This window comes from Varroa destructor, unplaced genomic scaffold (genome assembly GCF_002443255.2).
Source record: "Varroa destructor unplaced genomic scaffold, Vdes_3.0 BEIS01000002.1, whole genome shotgun sequence".
In the NCBI taxonomy this organism is placed as follows: Eukaryota; Metazoa; Arthropoda; class Arachnida; order Mesostigmata; family Varroidae; genus Varroa; species Varroa destructor.
Window position 1 is genome coordinate 46040439 of NW_019211455.1, and position 21862 is coordinate 46062300.

Sequence of the window (21862 nt, forward strand, 5' to 3'; positions counted from 1 at the left end):
AATGCGCAGTTACTTAATAAGGGTTCCTGGCTCAATGACGTCCCTTAGGACTAAGCAATGTTGCCGCACATTACTTAGTCATAAGAACCGTAATAACTCTTATTAATAATCCGTGGCTCTTATTCGAAAAATTTCGACACGAATCGAGCTTACGGCTGAGATTATGTAAATCTACAATAGTACAGGAATAGGTGATGAGAATATCGTCATTTATCTATGCGTAATATTTTATCTTCCCATTAAACTAGTCGATCTTCTATATATATATATATATATATATATATATATATATATATATATATATCTATATAGATCGATTGAAACAATATGTAAAGTTAATAATGTTTAAAACACCAAAAAGTTTTAAGCATGATTAGTGGAAAATATGGGAATGAAATGGTACAGCCTGATATATCTTTGTTTTTTGAATAGGCCGGCTTTATAATAGCAGAAAGCCTAGCGAAACAAGTAATAGACGTTATGTATACTAAATGGTTCTCACTGTCGGTTTGCCGTCAACGCCTGCGTATTAATCTGTCTAATTGCCTCTGATGGTAGCTTTTGCGTTGGACAATTCGTGAATCCAATAGGTCGTCGTATTATTTCGTTTCTCTAATAGCGTAGAACTAGTATGTTTGTCTAGTTGACTTAAGGACATTCAGTGAAATGGGGCCCAGGTCCGGCATACACGATTCATTTCGGGCTAGGAATGGCCAGCCATCTGAAGCTATTTCCTCAAAATAGGATGGTTAAAATATATCACATATAATTAATTGAAAAGGAAGGCAAATTCTCTCAAAAAATCGCGTGCCGTTTTCCTTAACCTAGCCTATACCCCCATTAGCTGCATATTTGGGTCTAGGTAGAATATATTTTTGACCATTAAGTTGACCTCTTTACAAATGGCAATATGTTTCTGGTTTCTGTAGGATTTGCTAGACACAGGAAAATTTCGAGGAATATATAACGAGATGGTCTCTCTATATGATATAGCTAAGCATATGGATCGAAGCACTAAATTGGCAAGACGGCAATTATCACTAACTTATTGCCAATAGCTGTTAGCAGACTTCTTTTTTTTTTTTTGTTCTTTGTCCATAGTGTACCTACCTTACATAATTGCCATTCATCACTACAATGGATTTTCATTTCCACTCAAATGGTAATCCCCTTAACTCTTAATGGCTGCGTAATTAGGATTGCCTTGACTAAAAATGACGAGTGTTTTACAACTTTGAGAGAGTTGACAATCTGTCATTAGTAGTACAGGTGAGCCTTTACAAGAGCAGTATCCGCCTAAATGGGCACCTTCGTACGGTTCTGGTCTGATAACAACGTAATTTTGCTCAAAGTTCTCTCATTAAATTAGGGACTACTTTCAGGCCGGCCAGGACCAGTTCGTATTACTGACGTTGCATTCGTCAAATGATAGCGATGAAGAGAGCTGGATCTAATTAGCGGGCAATAATTAAAAATTCAATGAAGTGTCCATTGCGTCTGCCGCGCGTTTTCTAGTCGTAGATGAGGAGCAGATGCGTCCACTTTTTCTAATGGCTCAGACTGCTCGGCCTGCTTGTCAGTTGGCTATCTCATTTATGGTTTTATTCCGTGCATCTAGTTCGATGCCCTTCAACCAAATACGACTTCGCGTTGTCTGATGCTTCATTTGTGTATACATAAAGTGTGGACACTGCCTGACGCTCCTGTAATCACTCCATAGTTCTGCATGTAATATAAGGTTGAATACCTCCTGCGATAAACTGTGAACATATTGTTAGCTCGACTAAACGTGTACGTTTTTGTAATTAAAAAAAGTGTATTTCTATTAATATTGACCATCCACTAACTAATTTTAAGAATAAATCTACTCATGAGCCATTTAACGTTCCTCCAGAACTTCCTTGCTCCATGAATAATGGACACCCATCCGATGTTTCAATAGAGTTATCAAAATTTATTGTAATCAACGCGTAGTATTAAAGATGGATATGAGGCAATCATGCAAAGTAGGAAAAATGATAAATCACTTCCAAGCAAAGTGTTGAATTTTTAGATATTAAAACAATAATATTTTATCAGCATTCTTCCATTTTTTTCATATTTTTGCTTACCGCTGCCTGTTTACCCGCGCTCATTATTCCAAATCTACGCGCCACCCCCACCGATCGCGCTCCCAGCGCGGATCATCATCATCCGTCCCTTAGTTCTACAGTCGATCACCTTAAGCCACTTCACACGCCGTTCAACCAGCCCACATCACCCGGCAGGCCCTCTTAGCGCTATCGAGTCCGACATCACCCAGCCTAAACAAACCGTTCACCTTTTAGCGGTGAAAGTTGGCAGGTTTCTGATGCAGGCCTGCTGATATTCCTGTGCCCCGGCTTCTTAGGCTATCGCAACTGCTGCTACGGCTCTGTCCCAGCGGTCCGTCTCCGGTCGTAGGGAGGTAGTCTGCTATAGGTTGTGTCCGTCTGCAAATCAGCCAGCCATTGAACCAGCGCCGTTTGCCGTGGGCGCAGCAAAACCACTACGACGAGAGGTACTAACTACCAGGGGACGGCGCTGAAGTACACACAGTTGACAGTGGGTTTCGTAGTGAGCATCAACACTATTGTTACTTGTTGTTTAGGGGAAGACCAGTTGCCTGATCGCCGACGGAGTAAATCGCTCGTGTCTGGAGTGAGCGATTGGGCTGCAGTGTTTCCGATAGAACTGGTGACCAAACAGACAAGCACCGTCACTCCGGAGCAGTCATATTCTGGATAAAAATTAGTGAAGCGGCCGACGAGAAGACCCCTGGGTGTTCTGTCGCTATTCTAGAACAAGTCTGTATTGTATTCGTGTGGCCGTATAGTGATCTTGGTCGCTGTGCCTCGACGTCAGGACGTCACCGAGCAGAAACTAGTGGATAGTTGGATTTTGCTGCATCGAAGGACCGTCATGTGTATGTGACGGTTTCGCTTTTGACTTGTCGTCGTCTTCGTTTGTCGCTTGTCTCTGATGAGAGAACAACATTAAAGGGAACGTTGCCTCTAGCCCAGCTTAACCCCCCTAATCTGAAGGAACCGGCGAAATGAATTGCCCTTAAGCAGGTGAACAGCAATAGCGAATTGTCGTGACGGTTTGTTTGCGGAAATTTTCTAAAGTTAGTGGCGTGATTCGAGTGGCGACAGTAACAAAGTGGCGACTTTGAAATGATCGAGAAGTTCGGCCACCGCCGAAAGCTGCTTTTAGAATGGAGATAAAGCGGGTGGACGAGGGCGGAAGTGATATCTATTAGTGTCAGAGTAGCAAACGTTGGCGGCAGGACCCCAGTACTCGGTAGGGGTGACGTGTTCACCGACCTTTCGGGTACCTTTTGTAGAACCATTAGCGAACAGGAATAATGATTTAGTGCAGTTCCCGTCCGTACCGTCTCACCTGATTTACACAAGAAGCTAATTGGATCGAGTCAAGAAGTGAGATGACTGCCAAGCGACTCAGTTTGGGACAGTCGCTAATATGTCATATGTTTTTGGTCGTCGCTAACCGTAACCCGGCGCGGTAGAACTAATACGACATCGACTACTATTATGGCATACTGACCAAAGCCGTAAGTGGAGTGCGGCCGCAATCCTGTAGTGGTTTCTACTGTATACGTGTGTATTTGCAATCGTAAATGCAAGTGTTCAACACAATAAATAGGAATCATACGATACGTTATTCAAGTTGAGCAGATTTGTTCAGATTTGTCTAAAAAACAATCTTGTTGTTAGCAGAACAATAAGGCCATCAGTCTATCGGTAAATGCTCGATTATTCCTTCATATTCTTTACGTTACAGTTTACTGTACGCGGAACAAACGTGGCAATTGTTCGATCCACACCGTGCTTAAAGTCGCACCTACCGCTACCATTGCGGAGGTTTTTCAATGCCATGGACGACCATCGCTATTATAGAAAGCTCGTTTTAAATCTGGTCTTCTGTGTAGTCGGCCCATAGTCTATGAGGAGCAGTTAAATCTGGTGATGTTTTAAGGTTACAGTACTTTAATAATAATAACGAAACAAAACCGTTGAGCTCCGCGCATGTCGGCTAATACGAAAGTACTGCAATAGATCTTCTTGTAAAGCTGCCGTTGAGAACGTTGCTAACAGTTTGATCATCCACTTTCTCGGACGTATTGTTGTGCGCTATGTGTGTTCGAGCCACTATCTTGCTGTGGCTTCCGAAGTGAACCTGATAAAATCGCTACGGTGGCTCGATTGTCAGTGAAATTGCTCGCAAGCTAAGTTGATCGATTCACCAGTTGTCTGTCAGCCCGCTGATGCTGGCCACGGACACTCAGGTGTCCACCGCGTGTTCAGATCTTGGCCCTGGGCTGTGGTGATCGGAAGAGTGGATGCGCTGCTGCTTTTGTTGCTAACAACCACCAGGAGCTTCATGTAGTTTTAGCAGAAACAGTAGGCAAGTTTATTCCGATATATAACACTCAACTAGAGAGACGGTCCCGAAAACGGGAATCGTTCGAGACAATAACCCCATATGGACAACTATGCTGCATTCCGCACATTAATGTTCTTTGGTCCAACAAGAGACATCTGTTTTGGTATACCATACAGGTTAAGGAAGTGGCTAGCAGCTGGAGAATCCATGGTATACAAACTCCCATGACGCCATCGTAGCTGTTCGATAGATAGTTTATCAGATCAAACAATAGCCACGTTTGTTCCGCGTACAGTAAACTGTAACGTAAAGAATATGGAGGAATAATCGAGAATTTAGCGATTGACTGGTGGGCTCGTTGTTCTGCTAACAACAGGATTGTTTTCTAGACAAATCTGAACAAATCTGCTCAACTTGCACTTCTTGAACACTCACATTTACGCTGGTCAGACGATGGCAAATACACACATATGCAGTAGAAGCCACTGCAGGATTACGGCCGCAGTCCACTCACGATTTTGGTCAGTATGCCATCATAGCAGTCGATGTCGTACTAGTTCTACCGTGCCGGGTTACGGCGACCAAAAACACATGACATATTAGCGACCGTCCGAAACCGAGCAGGTTGGTCGTCATGTCACTTCTTAACTCGATCCAATTAGCTTCTTGTGTAAATCAGCTGGGAGGGCTGAGAAACTGTGCTAGGAACTTCAAGCTAAGAGCTGGACGATCCCTTGCTGTTGATCGTGGTAGCAAGCACTTAGTTTAAATTATAACCATGCACTATTTCTGCAATCCGTTTGTTCAATAACAACAGTAGAATAATAAAGCCAGAAGGGTCGAATATTCCTTCGTGCTTTAGGTGTTACAGTTTACTGTACGTCGAAGAAGCGTGGCAACTATTCCGTCTCATAAACTAGGGAGATCTTTTTCCTATTTGTACACCATGGATTTTTCAATTGCTAGCCACATTCCTAATCTGTGTGGTAGATGAAAACAGAGAGAAAATTAGTGTACACAAGCAATTATAAACGCATCGCGGAGAGCAACATATGTGTCCATATGGCGTTCTTGTCCGAAATGATTCCCATTTGCAGAGCCATCTCGGAATAAATTTGCTAGCTGTTCCTGCTGAAACTGCGGGAACCTCCCGGTGGTTGTTAGCAGCAGCGCATCGACACTTCATACGTCCCATCATCATCATAGCTCAGGGCTAAAATCTAACTACGCGGTGGGCATCGGAGTGTCGATGGCCAGCGTTAGTAAACGGAGCAGGACAGATAGACAGTTGGTAGATCGATCGACTTAGCTAACGACTAACTTTACTGTCGACCGCCGACAATCCAGCGACGGTAGCGATTTTATCAGGATCATTTGAGCCACTTCCTCGTTTCGGCTACCGTAGCTAGAGAGTGGTTCAAATAGCGCATGGGACAATACGTCCAAGAAAGTCGATGGTCAGCGACGTTCTCAACGGCACGTTTGCGAAAAGGTCTATTGTAGCAGTTTCGAATTGGTCGATGTGCACAGAACTCGACGTTTATAGCCATTGACATACTGTTGTCTCGTTTCAGTCGTAGTAGCAATGATGATGGAAAAATTTGATTCGGCGTATACACACACAGTATAACAGTAAAAGCTGTAGAAGCTGCTCAAAGCGAGTGACATGTTGTCAGCGATCTCAGGACTCCCAACAGCAGTGTCTTGTAAGTGTCGTCACGGTGGCTTATTTTAGCGTGCTATACGAACATATATTTCTTTAGCAAAAACAATCAAAGTAGTAGCAGTCATCACGAGAACTGCCAACGTGCAGATTAAGGCGTTTCGAATCTGCCCAGGTGAAGAAATGACTAGCTAAAGTGTCCACGATTATTATTGGGATACTATTATTCTAGCAGAGCAAAAACAGTAGACGCTGGAAAAGCAAGATGGATCTTCAGCAGACAATTTTGTCAGGCGTGAATCGTATCACACAATCGATGCAGAGTCCCATGCGGCTCCGCGACCTAATTCGACAGATTCGAGCAGCCCGGACTGCGGCAGATGAACGGGCCGTAGTACAGAAGGAGTGCGCGTACATCCGAAGCACATTTCGAGAGGATGACAGCTTGTGGCGGTCAGTACAACTATCAGCCTGAATAATAGGATATATAAGTGTAGATAACTTGTTGGCATGTTAGCGAAATCGAATTTTCATTAGCTAACCACTAGCAGCCAACTTTATGTACTAGTTTTAAGTTAGTCTAAGCTATAAATAACATGAAATTTCCTAAATGCTGTTACACAACTAGTTGTTAGTAGAAATGCATGCATTACCGTAGTATTATCAAGTTGCGACTAACTTTTCCCTATCTCATTAATAAACGTTCCGTTTGGAAGGACGATGTCACATTCGTACCGTCAGGGAAATTCTATCGGTTCTCGACCGCGAATATATTGGACGCTAACTCAAGGCCCTTTTACACAATTTAGGTACATTAGCTGATGATAAGTTCATAAGAGCTATGGGAGATTAGAAACGTGGCTCTATTCCTGTGTGTCGCTGCCTATGTATACCCGGTTGAGTAATGTGCGACCAGTAACATGTTCCTAAATGATTGCATTGAAATCCATTTCGTAGTTGAAGCTGCACTGGCCCTTACCATCCTAAATATTCCGTAACGGCACGGAAGATCATTGCTATTACAGAAAGCTACCTTTAATTCTAATCTTGTGTCGCCCCGTAGAGGCAATTTTTTGATGTATTTCAACAATGATAATCAGAGGATAATGCTGTTATTTGTGACCGTTTTCACTATTGACAATTTGTCCGTGCCGAGAACAAGTTCTTATTGACTTATTCAGGCTCCATAAGAACCCATTCAACGTGTTCTTTTCATGCTTGCTCCATCTACGGAGGTGATAATTGCCATGCTGTTGGTATCAAGTTCAGTATTATAAAAACGTTTTGTCTAACCACGTTTAAAGCGTCGTGTGTCGTGGCGGTACACTCGACTCTTGGGTTCGACGTAATGTCGATTAGTCATCATTACTACCTGCAGCTGAACTTCCAATGGTGTTATAGGTATCTGTTGACCGGGGTACCGGAGATTTTGAACGGGCACAAATGACTAGCGGGTCGTTCTGTAAAGGTTCATTTCTGCTCATTAAACAGTTTTACGTAGTCGCTCATATAAGACGGAGAAAAAACTGAAGCTTAAGTAGCCATACAGACCGTTCTCGTCGAAATATAAAAGCGTTCTTTGGTGCCTGAAACTCAAAACGATGAGTAACTTTCTATAAAATCGAGATCGTGTTATTGGCACTCAATACTGTAGCTGTCGGCTTTGAAGTAACTGTTTGGAAAGAACCATACGGGGACGCTTTTAGTGTCACTATGTGTCGTTTCTCGGAATCGAAGATTTCTAGAAAATTATTAGACAATTTAGTACTTGCATGTATTATTATTTATACCAGTATGATATGTAATTCGAAGAGACAGCACTATCTTCTCTCTTAAACAACTGGAACTAATACGTATGCTTTTATTTGAACTGTAGTTATGGTAACTTAATTGGTATTAGAAGCATATCCACCATATGCACAGGTTGTCGAACTAGTATACACCTTTAGAGACTTTAATGCAAACTCATCTCAAGCAGCTTAGAAACCGTTTTAGTCTGCTCACAGTAAACGTAGTTCGGCCTTTCTACCCATTAACAGGTAAAGGAAATGTGACTCAATATACGCTGTTTAAACGCGCGTGGTTCCATCACGGTTTTCGATAAGCAAAAATCTCTGCTTAAAGTTTATGCCTTCAAAGTCTTTAGTCTCTCCTCGTAAGCGCTTCCTTCTTTTTAACTACAATCATCAATATTGCATGCTTAGTATGTCGTAATGGTTTGCGCACGGGCAGCCTGTTATAAGAAATAGGCCTAGAATAGAAAGATCGAGCTGCGGTGGTCACTTTTCTGAACTACAGTTTCAAACTACAGTACGGTAGAGTAAATGGGAAAGACGAAAAACCACGTGGTCGTCCTTTTGTTTGGTCGAAGTTTTCAGTTATATATGAACAATGTTATATAATAACGGGACTTTATAAATGTAATAATTCTAATGATATGTATAACTTGATTGATTTCAGAGCCACTTTTGAAATAAATCCGATCCCCGGCTTCTTTTCAAAATGGCTGGCTCAAAACAGTCCTTATATATGTATGTATATATATATATATATATAGATAAGGACTTCCTCTTCTGCTCTATATTTAAAATTGCATCTAAATAAAAACAGACATTGTAGTGAAATCTTCCGTATATACTATAAGTATTATTTCTGACAGTAATCTCTATTCAATGTAACCACTATTCGTCGCGATTATAGTTGAGTTCTGAACTAGCCACTGGGTTGCTTTAAATATTCGGTCTGTAATTCTGTGAACGCTTCTGCTCACAATATGCAGATCTTCTGAACTGTGGGCCAGAAAGTGGTAATTTTTGTAGTTCATTTTTGCATCGAGGATAAAATTCTCGTCGTGTAAAAAAATGAAGATAGTCTCCTACATTACTTTTGAGCTTCGGTCTATTTTCTTAGCTTTATTGTCTTCAGAAAGCATCTATCTGACTTTTATGATATGTGAAATATACCTGAAATCTTCGTGAACAATCCGTGATAGCGTACGCTTACTGACGGAAAATTTCTTTACTCACATCTTCATCGAAATAGGAGAATCATTAGAAATGCATTTTTGAACAGCAGCGATTTCCTATTGGACCGTGCTTGCGTCTGCTTCCACTTTTTTTTGTAAGCGCATTATTTTTTGCGAGGCGGCACATCGTCAATTTCGAGTGATTCACCAAGTTTATAATCTTGGGGGACGCTTCGTCCAGCGCTTAGAAATTAAATAATAACCAATCCTTACTCAAGCTTCGAAAATGACGCACTGTTGTTCGCCCTGACCAGCTTGTCGTCTTTGAAGCAACCGGCTTTCGTTTTACGCCAGGGGTAGCGGGTAAATGCATGCCCACTACGACAAAAACAGTTCGTTAAACTTTGTCCCAGTTTCGGTACCCTGCTCTGTATAACTAGTATTTAGTGTCACGTTTCCATCCTGACATATTTCATATTTACTGGCTGAATTGAAAATCAATATAATGAAAAGGAATTGAATGCGCTCCCTATAAGCTATTCTGTAAAATCTATTAATATGTTATTCTCTTTGTGTTTTAGGTGTCGTAACGTCGCTAAGCTCTTATACATTCATATGCTGGGCTATCCAGCCCATTTTGGACAGCTCGAATGTCTGAAACTAATTGCATCACAACGATTCACCGACAAACGCATCGGGTAACTATGACGTTAAACGTTTCATCTCTTACGTTAATGAAAATACGTACGGATACCCCATCCTGTGACATAAGTTTGACTGAAACAAACGCACGTGGTATTGTCAGCAGTTAAACGCAAAAGTGTTGGCTTATCATATGAAACCTAATTACAAGGATTGCTACTTATTTTTGCATTCTAATCTTTAAGCAATCGTTGCGCCTATTGTAAATTTGGATGGAACAGACTCTGATAACTTAGTAGGTATTATCATCAATATGAATTTGCTACAAACCGGCAGCAAACATGGATCCTACAAGGTAAAGGAAACCATAAAATTTAACTATTGTTATAAATGGATTACCTGTAATAAATAAAGCACGTTACACGAGAGCAGGTTCTAAACTACTCTCGTATAATATTGTTGCTTCGGATCAATCCTGCTCGGTAGCTAGTTTCGTCCTTTAGTTAGGTCTTGATATTTACTCCCGAATACGACTTTAGGGCAGATCGATACTTGCCATATTGATCTAGTGTGGTACAACGTAAGTCCCCGCATTATTATTATTATTAGTAATTAAAAGTTAACAGAACTTATTCTTTTTTAACTTTCCTGTCGTTTACGTGTTATATGGTAGTTTGCTTCACAGATCACATAAGCCCTGATACTGTCATCTATAGAGCCTTATTCGCGACATTGTGTCGTTCGTTTCTGCGCAAATAATTACTTCGATCCTTAAAGTGAGGAACCGCCATGATATTATATACGTCAAAATTCTTGTTGAAACACTTGCATCATCTATAATATAATTGGATTAATTGCATTCCGTAAACGGTATCAGAACGGGCAATGTTTTCTGCGTTGGATGTTCAGTATTTTTACGCAGACAGTTCACAGGCTAACAAGCCAGCAATAACGAAAAAAATGCGCGCCTGAATTTAGTAGTTTTTTTGCTATCCACAACTTTTTCATTGAGCGACTTTTCTTTTTTTTTTTGTGAGCATTGTTCGTCCGAAATGAAAATTGTTAGCAAATAAAAATAAGCCTGCTTGTAACGGACAATGTGTTCGTATTACGGCCATCGTATTTTGTGGAACGGATTATTTAGAGGAGAACTGATGCTTGTGAGCAACCATCATAGCTAGGGCAAACCGTTCGTTTCACATTTCGCTAACGAAAGTGCGATTGTAAGCTATGTTTCTATGGCATACGTCGAATGGCTGTCAGGTGGTGTCTTTCTGGTCCATTTCGTAGTTTCTACGTCAAATTTATCGTCATCATCCCTCTATTGTCTCGTTCACGCCATGTATACTCTATTCCTTTGTAAGGTAGCTATATTGTGTGTCTCCCATATTCTAACTCATGGCATAGATTCTTAGTAAGCGGCTGTGTTAGCAGTCTTAGCTAAGCAGCAAACATCCTCAATATGGACGGAACCATACAGGCCATACTTATACTGAATTTCCGTCTACTTCACTCTGTTGAAACGCCACGTGCAACAATGCGGTCCTCAAAAGCAGCAACCTACAATATAGTCTCGCGTGTCCTTTAATTGTTATTTAATTAATTGTTGTTCGGCCAACTTAACTATTCATTCGGTCAACAATGCAAACGCTTCGAAATCGACGTCCCGAGCCTCTAAGAGATGGCATCAGAAGGTTTAGTCGGACCCTCTGATGAAAACGAATTGAAAATTAGCCGCTTTTCCTCGCGTCGTTCCACATAATATGCTCACAGATCTGATATTATTGCTTTCGTGTGCAGAAATGGATACATTCATTGGGCGAATGTTTTAAGAAAGCGATCTGGGTATATATATATACCATGTATATAATAATAATGAACAGAAACTACCTCCGTAACGTGATGTCACACGTAGAACTTATGATCATACGCTTTAGATGTTTCAGCGATGGCCGGTTCATAGGTATGTAATTTTGATATAGATAATACATTTAAAATAAATATAAAAAAAATAAATAAATTTAAGTCTCTACCGAACAATATACGACGCTGTACAACTATTAACTTGGATAATTTGCTAATGATTATTTTACCAGTGTTGGAAATATGAAGAATTGTGTCAGCATATATATATATTGTGGCATTTGGATAAACTGCAAACGTGTACACCGAGTCCCTATTAAATACTGGAACTGTTTCCTCTCCTATGTGTATATTAGATACTTAGGTGCGATGCTTTTACTTGACGAACGACAAGACGTCCACTTGCTCGTGACAAATTCGCTCAAGAACGACCTTAACTCGCAGACACAGTTCATCGTTGGTTTAGCGTTGTGCACACTGGCGGCTATATGTAGTCCCGAAATGTCTAGAGATCTGGCAGGTGAAGTAGAGCGTCTTCTCAAGACCTCTTCAAACCCCTACATCAAAAAAAAAGCCGCCCTGGCAGCTTTTCGCATTATAAGGTAAGGCTGCGAATAGCTGATTCTCAGTATTATACTGAATAATTTGAGAGCTTCTACATATAATTTGTACAACCCTCGCACCGTCCTATTTTTAGTACTACTACTGTTATTATTTTACGTACTCACAACGTGTTTAAGATGAAGTTATGTTTCCACCGGACTAATTGACATTTGTGCAAAAATCGGGCAATTTCACCCATATTTTGTTTCTGATTTTGAACTTCATACGCTTCTGTGCCTGTTATGATCTTTTTTAGACGAGTGCCAGAATTAATGGAAATGTTTATACCAGCCACACGTTCTCTACTGTCAGAGAAAAATCACGGTGTGCTAATCACTGCAGTTGTGCTGGTTCACGAAATGTGTGAACGATCACCAGACACGTTAGGTTACTTCCGCAAATCTGTGCCGCAACTGGTTCGCGTGCTCAAAAATCTCATTTTGTCTGGGTACTCGCCAGAACACGACGTCTGTGGCGTATCTGACCCTTTTCTACAGATCAAAATTCTTCGGTTACTCCGCCTGCTTGGTAGGAATGATAGCGAATGTTCGGAAGCCATGAACGACATACTTGCACAGGTAGGAGCCCTTGCAATGTTTTGTTCGATCTCGTAAGTTTCCTATCAGAAATAAGTGGTCTGAGACGTACGCTCTTTGAGGAGACTGCCGCAAGCTACATTTCTGAAAGATTTGTGTAAAGTATAAATGTGGGTCAAACATACTGAAGTAGGTTAGCCATTGTAACTCTGTTCTTCATTTGTGATCCACTACGTCGATTGACATTTTGCATTACTTACTATCTAATAACGAAATTCAATGAAGTTACGGTTTAGAGAAAAGATGACAATAAAAAAAACAAATACAACCAAAACTCATATTATTCACAGGTGGCAACAAATACGGAGACGGCAAAAAATGTTGGCAATGCAATCCTCTACGAATCGGTGTTAACTATTATGGATATCCGCTCAGAGTCGGGACTTCGTGTATTGGGTGTTAACATCCTCGGACGGTTTTTATTGAACACTGACAAAAATATTCGTTACGTTGCATTAACTACACTCTACCGAACAGTAAAGGCTGACTATCAGGCGGTACAAAGACATAGGTACGTCCACTGGTTGTCAAAATAATCTCATTTCTTTCTTTTTAAATTTACTCATTTCGCTCAGTTCTACATTTCGGTAACAATAATAACTATAAACTTGTAGGAGTTTGTGTGCTGACGATCGCGAAAACGGCTTTAACAATTTTTTTGATAAGTTATGTGTAGGCTTAATCTGACAAGTCAGTACTATGCTAAAAACGACACGCTTCTCAAAAGTGCTTTTCAAACTGGAGAGTACCAAAAGCTTTTATATAAGCTCCAATGTAGCCTGGGGAGATAACCATTGAACCACATTTCAACAGCAGTTAAAAATCTAAAGTATCGAAAGGTTGCTTTATTCCCCGAGCTTCAACAACCAGGTGTGAAATTGGGTTTTTTGTTTCATCGCGAAGCCAAATGTGGGCTTTCAACTAGAAAACCGTTGAATTTCTTTTTAAAACGCTTACTTGGTTTAATTATCAAGCGGCCTAATGTTTACATGGAGTTTTCGAAATCGTTGTCAGCTTTACAGCGAGGTAGCGGAATTACCGCAGGGGTACTGGCTCAATGGTCGGTTTAATTGCAGTGGCTTAAGTGTGATATTTGAAATATCTAAATCAGCGTAACTGAGTAAACTATTAAAATGAATGAAGTAATGTGACCGAATTTTTAAAACAGGAAAATAGGCAGCGAAGTGACGAACAATGCACTGAGCCTACTGGAGAGGGGCCGCGGGAGAAATGTAACAAGAAAACTACCATGAGACAAAAAGGCCGAGCGGCGACAGATACTTGGTACTGGTATTGTTTTCGATAGTAAGACTAACAGCAATAATAATAAGCTTCTACAGTTGTGGTGTAAGGCCATAACATAGATTTCTGCTCTTTTCTTCTATTTTCAGAAATACAATCGTCGACTGCTTAAAAGACCCCGACGTGTCTATTCGAAGAAGAGCCCTGGAGTTGTGTTTTGCACTAATCAATTCGCAAAATATAGAGTTCATGACTCGGTAAACGCATTACAAATTTTACCTTTTTGTGTACAGAATCGCTAAGCTTTTAATACAATAATTTACGTATTTTTACGAATTTGGAGAATCCGCCAGTTGTTATTTTTGGTGATTTCATCGGTCGAAGACTGAATCCGTACAAATCATGAAAAATCGATTTCTGTGAATATTTCAGTGAATTGTTGATCTTCCTCGAGAGCGCGGAACCCGAGTTCGCACAGAGTTGTTCGAGTAACTTATTCCTAGCCACGGAAACGTACGCCCCGTCAAAAAAGTGGCACGTCGAAACCATGATCAATGCGCTTACGCTAGCAGGTGAGAAGCGTTTTTGTTTAGATGATAAACACAACGCTTTAGCATGTTCCAATTCGAGCGTGTAAAACGGTAGGAGATAGCTGCAACCGGAATCACACATACTCAATGCGAGCCTAGTAGAAACTGAAACTTATAAGAAAGAAAATTAACTTTATCAGCAAGAAAATGCGGTGATAACACTGCTTAAAAGGTGGCCTTTTTAATGGTCAAATCAATACCTACTTGCAAAATTTAGTATCAGTGAGGTACGACAAGCATGCTTATTTACGCTTACAATATAAACGATAGAATACACACGTCTCACTTATGACTCACTTCTCGACTAAATTTTGCGTTTCCTTTTATATAGGCAACTACGTTAACGATGATGTCGTCGGTTCATTAATTCAACTTCTAAGTGCGTGTGAAGATAACAACCTATACACGTTTGCTGTTCGGCGTCTCTGGAAAGAAATGTCTGGAATTGAACCTGCTAGTGAGGTATCAGCGTACCAACCGTTGTGTCAAGTGGGTACCATGTTTAAATACTTTCATCTTTTCCAAGATTTCTTCTCGTTCATTGAGTGTTGTTTATATACCTCTACTAGAAATTAGCTTATATATTCAAGCGGTTTTCGTAAAATACCTCCATGCCGTAAAGTGTATAATTGAACTCTACTTTGAATTTACATTATTACTAAGAAATGAATAGCTTCGTCACTGTGTTAACGTTCTCAAATGAAAAGTCAGCTGGTCTGCCTCGATGTTTCTGCTATTCTAATATCACGAATATATCTATTTTAAATGGCCCGTTCTAAAAAAGGTCAAAATGTGTACCACACGATGTGATACAGCTTGCGCTAGCGATCCCGCATTGCGGAACCATTCACAGCCTTGCCCAGTCTAAGATGTTTGTTGTTTGTTAGCTACATCGCAAATCATTTTTTTTCCAAACTCCCATTATCATGTTTAACTCGTGTTGAATCTTTTTAAATGCGTCAAGGTTGCATGTTGGGCTATTGGTGAGTTTGGTGATCTTCTGCTAGCCACTGGCGATAACGATGACAATGGAGATGTGGCCAAAGAAGGTGAGGCCGGAGTAATCGCCTTTTTCGAACAGTGGCTTTTGTTCAACATCCAGCTGAGCGTGGCAACGCGAGCTTATGCGCTGCTTGCGCTCCAAAAACTCAGTGTGCGATTTTCGTCGGAGAGTTCCAATCGGTATGTCGGCAATGTTTCATATCTCTATCAAATCTACAAACTCTATCAGTAAGTTTAAAAGTTCGCTGGTTGAAATGTATACCAATCGAGCTGGTGCAGCATGGACTTACTGGATAAAATCACCTCTAATTGAAAGTAGTTGTCAAAAGAACACAGATAACATCCTTTGGTACAGCGGTCATGCAGACAACCAGCACTTTAGCAGGCCGTTGCTGATGTTGCCACAAAGAAAAATCCTTGCCAGTGAATTGGTGACATCCGACTAATTAAATTTAGAAAGATATACTCGGCAGGTAACAAGATGTTCGCGTCCTGTACTACACACTACGCATTGAAAAATCCTTCTACTTACCGATAGCTTTATCGACAACTAACAACGCATTGGCGTTCAACATTTACAGTATCAAGTGCGCTGTGGACTCGTTATCGTCCAGCGTTCATGTTGAATTGCAGCAGCGGGCGTCAGAGTTCGCGGCGTTATTTACGCGGCACGACAATCTGCGGCCCGCTTTGTTAGAACGGATGCCCCCGATAACGGTAGGATAATTCATAGAAGTAGGTTTAGTGGGATGGAATGTAAGGCCATCTTTGGGATGGTTCCAAGTTCCGTCCTCGTTTTTTCTACCCTTTTAACGATATCTTGTAGTAAAAAGGGCTTAGTAAGCAACGGTTTTTCTATATCACGGATGTAAAGCGGAAAGACTTGAAACATTGCGTATAAACAACGTAATGATAATTCTTAAATACAAACTACATCAGATCCGTTCTAGCAGTATGACTATTTTCTTAATCGACATACCTTTTTTTCAGATGAAACCTTCAATTAAGTCTCATCAGCACCAGACCGTCTCAGATGAAGTTTCAACAACGATTAGTAATATTAATTCGGTATGTTGCATGTCGGATATGGTCATGCATACTATTATAATATGCATTGAGTAGAACTAGTTCACCTTTGTATCAGCCTTACAAATTCGAAACGCTTCTGTACACAAAATAGCACAACAATTCGACACTGTAAAATAAATTTCCTATTTGTGACACGTTAACCTTTTTCTGCTCTTAGGTCGACATATCGCCTACTGTGACAACCAATGTCACAAACAATAACGGCCATACCGGAGTCGATAATCTGCTCGATTTCTTGGCCGTTCCTGATGAAGTCATTGGTGTCCCGCCCACGTCACAAGTGTTGAATGCGTCTCCTGGAGCTATTGTCGATAACATAAACCTCTCATCGGCTAGTACAAATAATAATACTGCGCTTTTTGACCTCCTCGGTGACCTGGGAGGTGAGTCAAATGGAAAATTCCATTAAATGAGTAGGAATAAAATCGTTTGCAGTTTCACGATCGTAATGCTGTGGAAGGTTAGGATCATGTTGTGACGTACGTACAATATTTTGGGGACCTAAAAGCCCGAAGAAACTTCGAGTTCATAACAGCTTAACAAACATATAAATTTTGAATTGTATGACAAATTTGAATGGGTTTGTGTTGAAATCTCATCGTACAGCTGGTTATTACGAGCGAATCTGGCAAATTTTGAAATTAAATAACTTTTTAACTACGTGCCCAGTGCAGATGAAATTTAGAAACTTTTGCATGAAAACTGTTAAGGTCTACTTCAAAAGAAATGAGTTTAGGAAGAAAAAAAATCAGGTTTTGAAGGTCAATGCTCCATAGTAAACTTTTGGCCGAAGATCTTAGCGCTGAGGAAATTCATCAAAGATGGGTGAAAACGTTAGGCAAGGAGCTTTTGAGCGGAAGCACGGTACTTGAGTCGTGTGAACGTTTTGAGAACGGGATTACTGGTGTGCTGAAGACCGGTAAGAAAATTACCAGATGTCGGGATCCGAATGAGAAGAACGTATTGCTGTACTCGAGGGAACTTTTCACGAAAGTAGAGCTCGAAGTGTAATCTGTTGGCCAAAACTGACGCTTTACATGTGACGTGTTGCAAAATTATAACTCGGATACTAGAACAGAAATTTAGTATGAGTTAACTTTGGGCTTGTTGGAAATTCATGCGAAAATCGTGTGTACTCCACGTACAATTCACGGAATTTTAATCAACAAAAAATCCGATCTTTACCACCGACCGAAAAGGGACTAATTGAGATGGTGGCGTTGTCCTCACGAGAAGTTAGGTTTGGTGACGGTATCGAGTAGATTCGTACGTAAGGTGGTGGCAGTACTTGCAATGAATATGATGGACATGGTATTTGCCACTGAGATACTAATGAAAATGAAACAACCAACACCGCCCACTATATCAACTCCCTCAAGAAATTTAAATCATTGGCATAGAAATCGAAAGCGCGTAGTACGATTACTTAATAACAATACCAGACCTCAACGCTATGTTTCAATTAAACCCTAGATTGAGAAAAGGAACATCCAACGGTGACCTCAATCCACCTGTTTTCCTGCTTTAAGTCCGTGTAATTGCAGAGATTTGTATGCTGTAAAAAGGGCAACTCGTGGGCAAGCGTATCGCATTATCGATTTACTTCAACAAACCATAGATAAATTAATTATATATGGGGACGTGAATGGTAGGTACATCTTTGTATACAGCTAAAACAAGTGAGTTAAAAATCCTCTAACAACTATTAAAAATCATCACTCTAGCCCAACTGTAATATTAATTTAGTTTCAAAGTTTGCTGGATTCGGATGTAACAGCCTAATATATGGATTATTCGACTGACTTTGTTTTGATTCTGTTTAAGGTTCCACGCCAACTGCTCCAGTCGGCGTCGTACCAGCGCCGTCTATACCAAACTCGATCGGCTTCCTGGGAAGTGACATTCTGGTCTCTTCAGCAGATAAGAAGCTCAATCAGAGGAATTCTATGCTTCAGGGAAATAATGATGCTCTCGCAAACAACCTCTCGCTCAGTCTCGACTCCATGGGACTTTCAGGTAGCACGGAGCTTACGTGCCAGCAAAATGCCTGGCAAATAATACCGGCTATCGACGTTGATGACCTGCATATAACAATGAAATATCCTCAGGTGGGTGGGGTAATAAGCTGGTAATTAACCTGGTTAGGAAAGTATGTCTGGTAAAAACGATAATTAGGGAAAGCAAACTTTTGAACTTTTAATTTAATCAGTGGCTAGATTTACCTTCTGCCTTTTTGAACATTATTGATTAAATCTCACATGCCATACAGCGAATTCATATTCCCGTGCGGTACAACAAAACATGTAGAATAGTTCATTAGACACTGCTTTTTTTCTAGGAGCTGCATGAAGGTATCTATTTGGTCGGAACAAGTGAATTTATGTACGAATTAAAGTTCTAACTTTATATTATTTATTCTTTGTCTTAATTTATGATCTAGGTCGTACCCCCTGGTCAGCCAGTGATCTTTATTGTAAACATAACAAATAGGGGATTGGAACCCGTTAGTGAGTTACTTTTCCAGGTAGGTTTGCTGCAAGCGTGGAACATTTACACTATAGTCAGCTTGCGCACATAAGAAAAATGTAAAATACTTTTGTGGGGCGTGCGGGTTAGGTTTATTGTAAGTCGCACATTCATCACAAGCTATAGATCGTACACATAGATCGATATGTAACATTTTAACGTTACATTCTACAAAGGCTGTTTTAATTGTTCAAAGTCAAGCGCACTGTAAGTTTTCTATTGTGGCTGCTGCTTTGTGATTGAACAGATGGTACGACCGTAGTTTGTTACTATCTGGAAAGGTTGGTATCATTCATCGGTTTGTAGCCAAACAGACGAGAAGATCACGAGTGACCCACTTGAGGATGGGTAGTGTATATATATATATATATATACTACGTCGGACCCACGAGGCTATCTTGCGTTGATAAATTTAGAACTGAATTTATTGATGTTGCATCCAGCTACAAGATACACTAACAGTTGCCCTGTCTAGCTAACTCCTTACCAGTTAGTAGCTGCCTGTTTTAGCGGACTTGATTTGCGTTATACCTAGTTAACTTCCTAGTGAAAATTCGTTCAAAAACAACTATGATTAAAATTTTTTTTTATAAACTTATTTTCATCTGACTTTTCAGCCCTTCCACGGGCCCTTTAAGCATCCATTTAGGAATACGGACCTGTACAGCATTTTGACTCAGCTCGTTAAGATCTATTAGTTGATAGCAAAAAATACCCTTATTACGTAGAACGCCACGGCAAAGTTTCACCATTCAAACGAATTTTTAGACCCGAAAACTAACACTAAGGCATTGAAACATTAATCACATTTCAGTTGATCTCACCAAAAGCTTTTGGTTAGTACTAAGGTAGATCTCCATGCGAGAAATTTTTATTCCAGTACCACACAAGATAAACAATAAATACATTAATTTCAGTCTTCGGCTTTTTACATGCCCAAATATCGATTATATAATAGATATAAGGAGTATTTTCATTCAGTTCGCCGAAATTGACGTCAAAGAAAAATGTTGAAATAGTATTTTATCGCATAGAATTATATTCGAAATTGATATTGCAAAAAGAAAGAGAAAATCGAAAATTTTGCTGTAAATGAATTTTTGAACCCGCCTTGTAGGACTTGGGAAAAACAAAAAACTTTTTATGAGAGCCTTTCACCATTTCTCAAAGACGACTAAGTAAATGTCAAAAAAACAACCTATTTACTTAAATCAACATTACGCTCTATGGGATGCAAAAAACGAACCCTCCGGGAAAAATATTCGTCCAATCGGCTCAATCTTACGCACCGGTATCCCGTTCCCAAATGAGTCAGTCCAATATAAACACTTTAAGGAAGTAATTTGGAGCCCACAAACGAACGAACCAACACCGAGACACGAAAAAAGTAGAAAAAGTATAATGAGTAAGAGTAGAGCTAGATAATATATATCTCGCGCCAAGTCGTCGTGAACGGCACCGCTCATCTTGTTGACTATTGGCCTCTGCTGTGAGTGTTAACATCCCTCGTCGCTATCGTCGTTATAGCAGCAGCCGACGAGAGCTCCCTCTCCCAAGTGGCGCCAGCTGGGGCAAACATACGACAGTAGTAGTGGTAGTAGTAGTAGTAGTAGTAGCAGCGGCGAGCCGACTGGGAAGGACCACTGGTGTCTGTGCGACAGACTTCGCTTGCAGCCGGTCGGACACAGTATCAGTCTGCGAGGAGACCGATGAATCCTGCTCCTGCACTCACCTCCTCTTCCTCGTCCGATCAAACAGGCCAGAGTGAGCTCCCAAACGAACTCGTGATGATGTAAACAAATCGCGTGAGCATCGGGCAACCAGACAGCAAACTTCCCTGTGCCTGTTGTAGGTAGGGTTTGCTGCCCAGCTTCTGTTTCGACTATAGTGAAGCAGCGGTGTGACGACCGGAAAAATCAGCGACATGACTAGTACGATTGTTATTAGGTTATTTGACCACTGCTACAACGGTTGTGTCTGTTACTAGTTGGTATAGACGGTTCCGTCAATTCGCGCTCTCGACTAATGCGTTTTATTGAGCCTCTAGGCGACGACATGGCGTCAGTATCACTCGATCGGCGCCCGTTCTATCGCAAGTAAGCGGCAATTGGGCTAATACAACAGAAATTCTTAGGAGAGCAACAATACAGCGGAAGACTTAAACCACGGAGGGGAAGAATTGCATCGACCGGCGATAGCAGCACTTGCGTTTTGTGAGTGACATTTGCTATCCAAAGGTTCGATTTTGCCTGGCTTGGACACGCCAGCGTTGGAAGATTAGGTCACCGTGGTGGCGCCTAGCATGCAGGACCTCAATTACAGTGCTATAATAGTCGCGAACGAGATAATCGTTATTCGATAGATGTGAGTTGGTCTAACAGCGTACGCTGGTTGACTAGGCCGTTGCAAGATTGGCATTTAGGTTCGTGTTTTCGGTTATTAGGACGTTTTTTTTGCTGCTGGCCAAAGAAGCTACGTTGAAATCTATAGGCCGCTCTATTCGAAAAAAGTGGACGACAAAATGGAGGACATTAGAGAAGCGCCCAAATGACAGTAACATCAAGTGTTCTATAAGGCTAACAATTGTCAGTTTCATCTTACTCGCAATGTTGTGACAGGGTGCGGATCGGGTGCCGGCGGGTATTTATATGGCATT

The 21862-nt window shown here is 40.8% G+C and overlaps 1 protein-coding gene across 10 annotated transcripts in view; it reads left to right on the top strand.

Annotated features, from left to right (window-relative positions):
• Window positions 1-2217: 2217 nt before the first annotated feature.
• AP-1gamma (adaptor protein complex 1, gamma subunit) overlaps window positions 2218-21862 on the top strand; it is a 221034-nt gene continuing 201389 nt past the window's right edge. The window contains exons 1-16 of one of the 10 annotated variants that reach the window (XM_022790172.2): window positions 2218-3592; window positions 6000-6131; window positions 6321-6541; window positions 9635-9751; window positions 11915-12160; window positions 12418-12739; window positions 13048-13268; window positions 14149-14256; window positions 14432-14571; window positions 14921-15078; window positions 15554-15771; window positions 16173-16308; window positions 16582-16659; window positions 16838-17063; window positions 18505-18788; window positions 19121-19204. In XM_022790172.2, coding sequence (XP_022645907.1) covers window positions 6354-6541; window positions 9635-9751; window positions 11915-12160; window positions 12418-12739; window positions 13048-13268; window positions 14149-14256; window positions 14432-14571; window positions 14921-15078; window positions 15554-15771; window positions 16173-16308; window positions 16582-16659; window positions 16838-17063; window positions 18505-18788; window positions 19121-19204 — 2526 coding nt within the window. In that variant the 5' untranslated portion in view covers window positions 2218-3592; window positions 6000-6131; window positions 6321-6353. Of the gene's footprint in view, window positions 3593-3619; window positions 3639-5522; window positions 6132-6320; window positions 6542-8575; window positions 8620-9634; window positions 9752-11914; window positions 12161-12417; window positions 12740-13047; window positions 13269-14148; window positions 14257-14431; window positions 14572-14920; window positions 15079-15553; window positions 15772-16172; window positions 16309-16581; window positions 16660-16837; window positions 17064-18504; window positions 18789-19120; window positions 19205-21862 lie in introns of those variants that run through there. The other 9 variants (XM_022790174.2, XM_022790175.2, XM_022790176.2 and 6 more) reach the window with 9 other exon arrangements.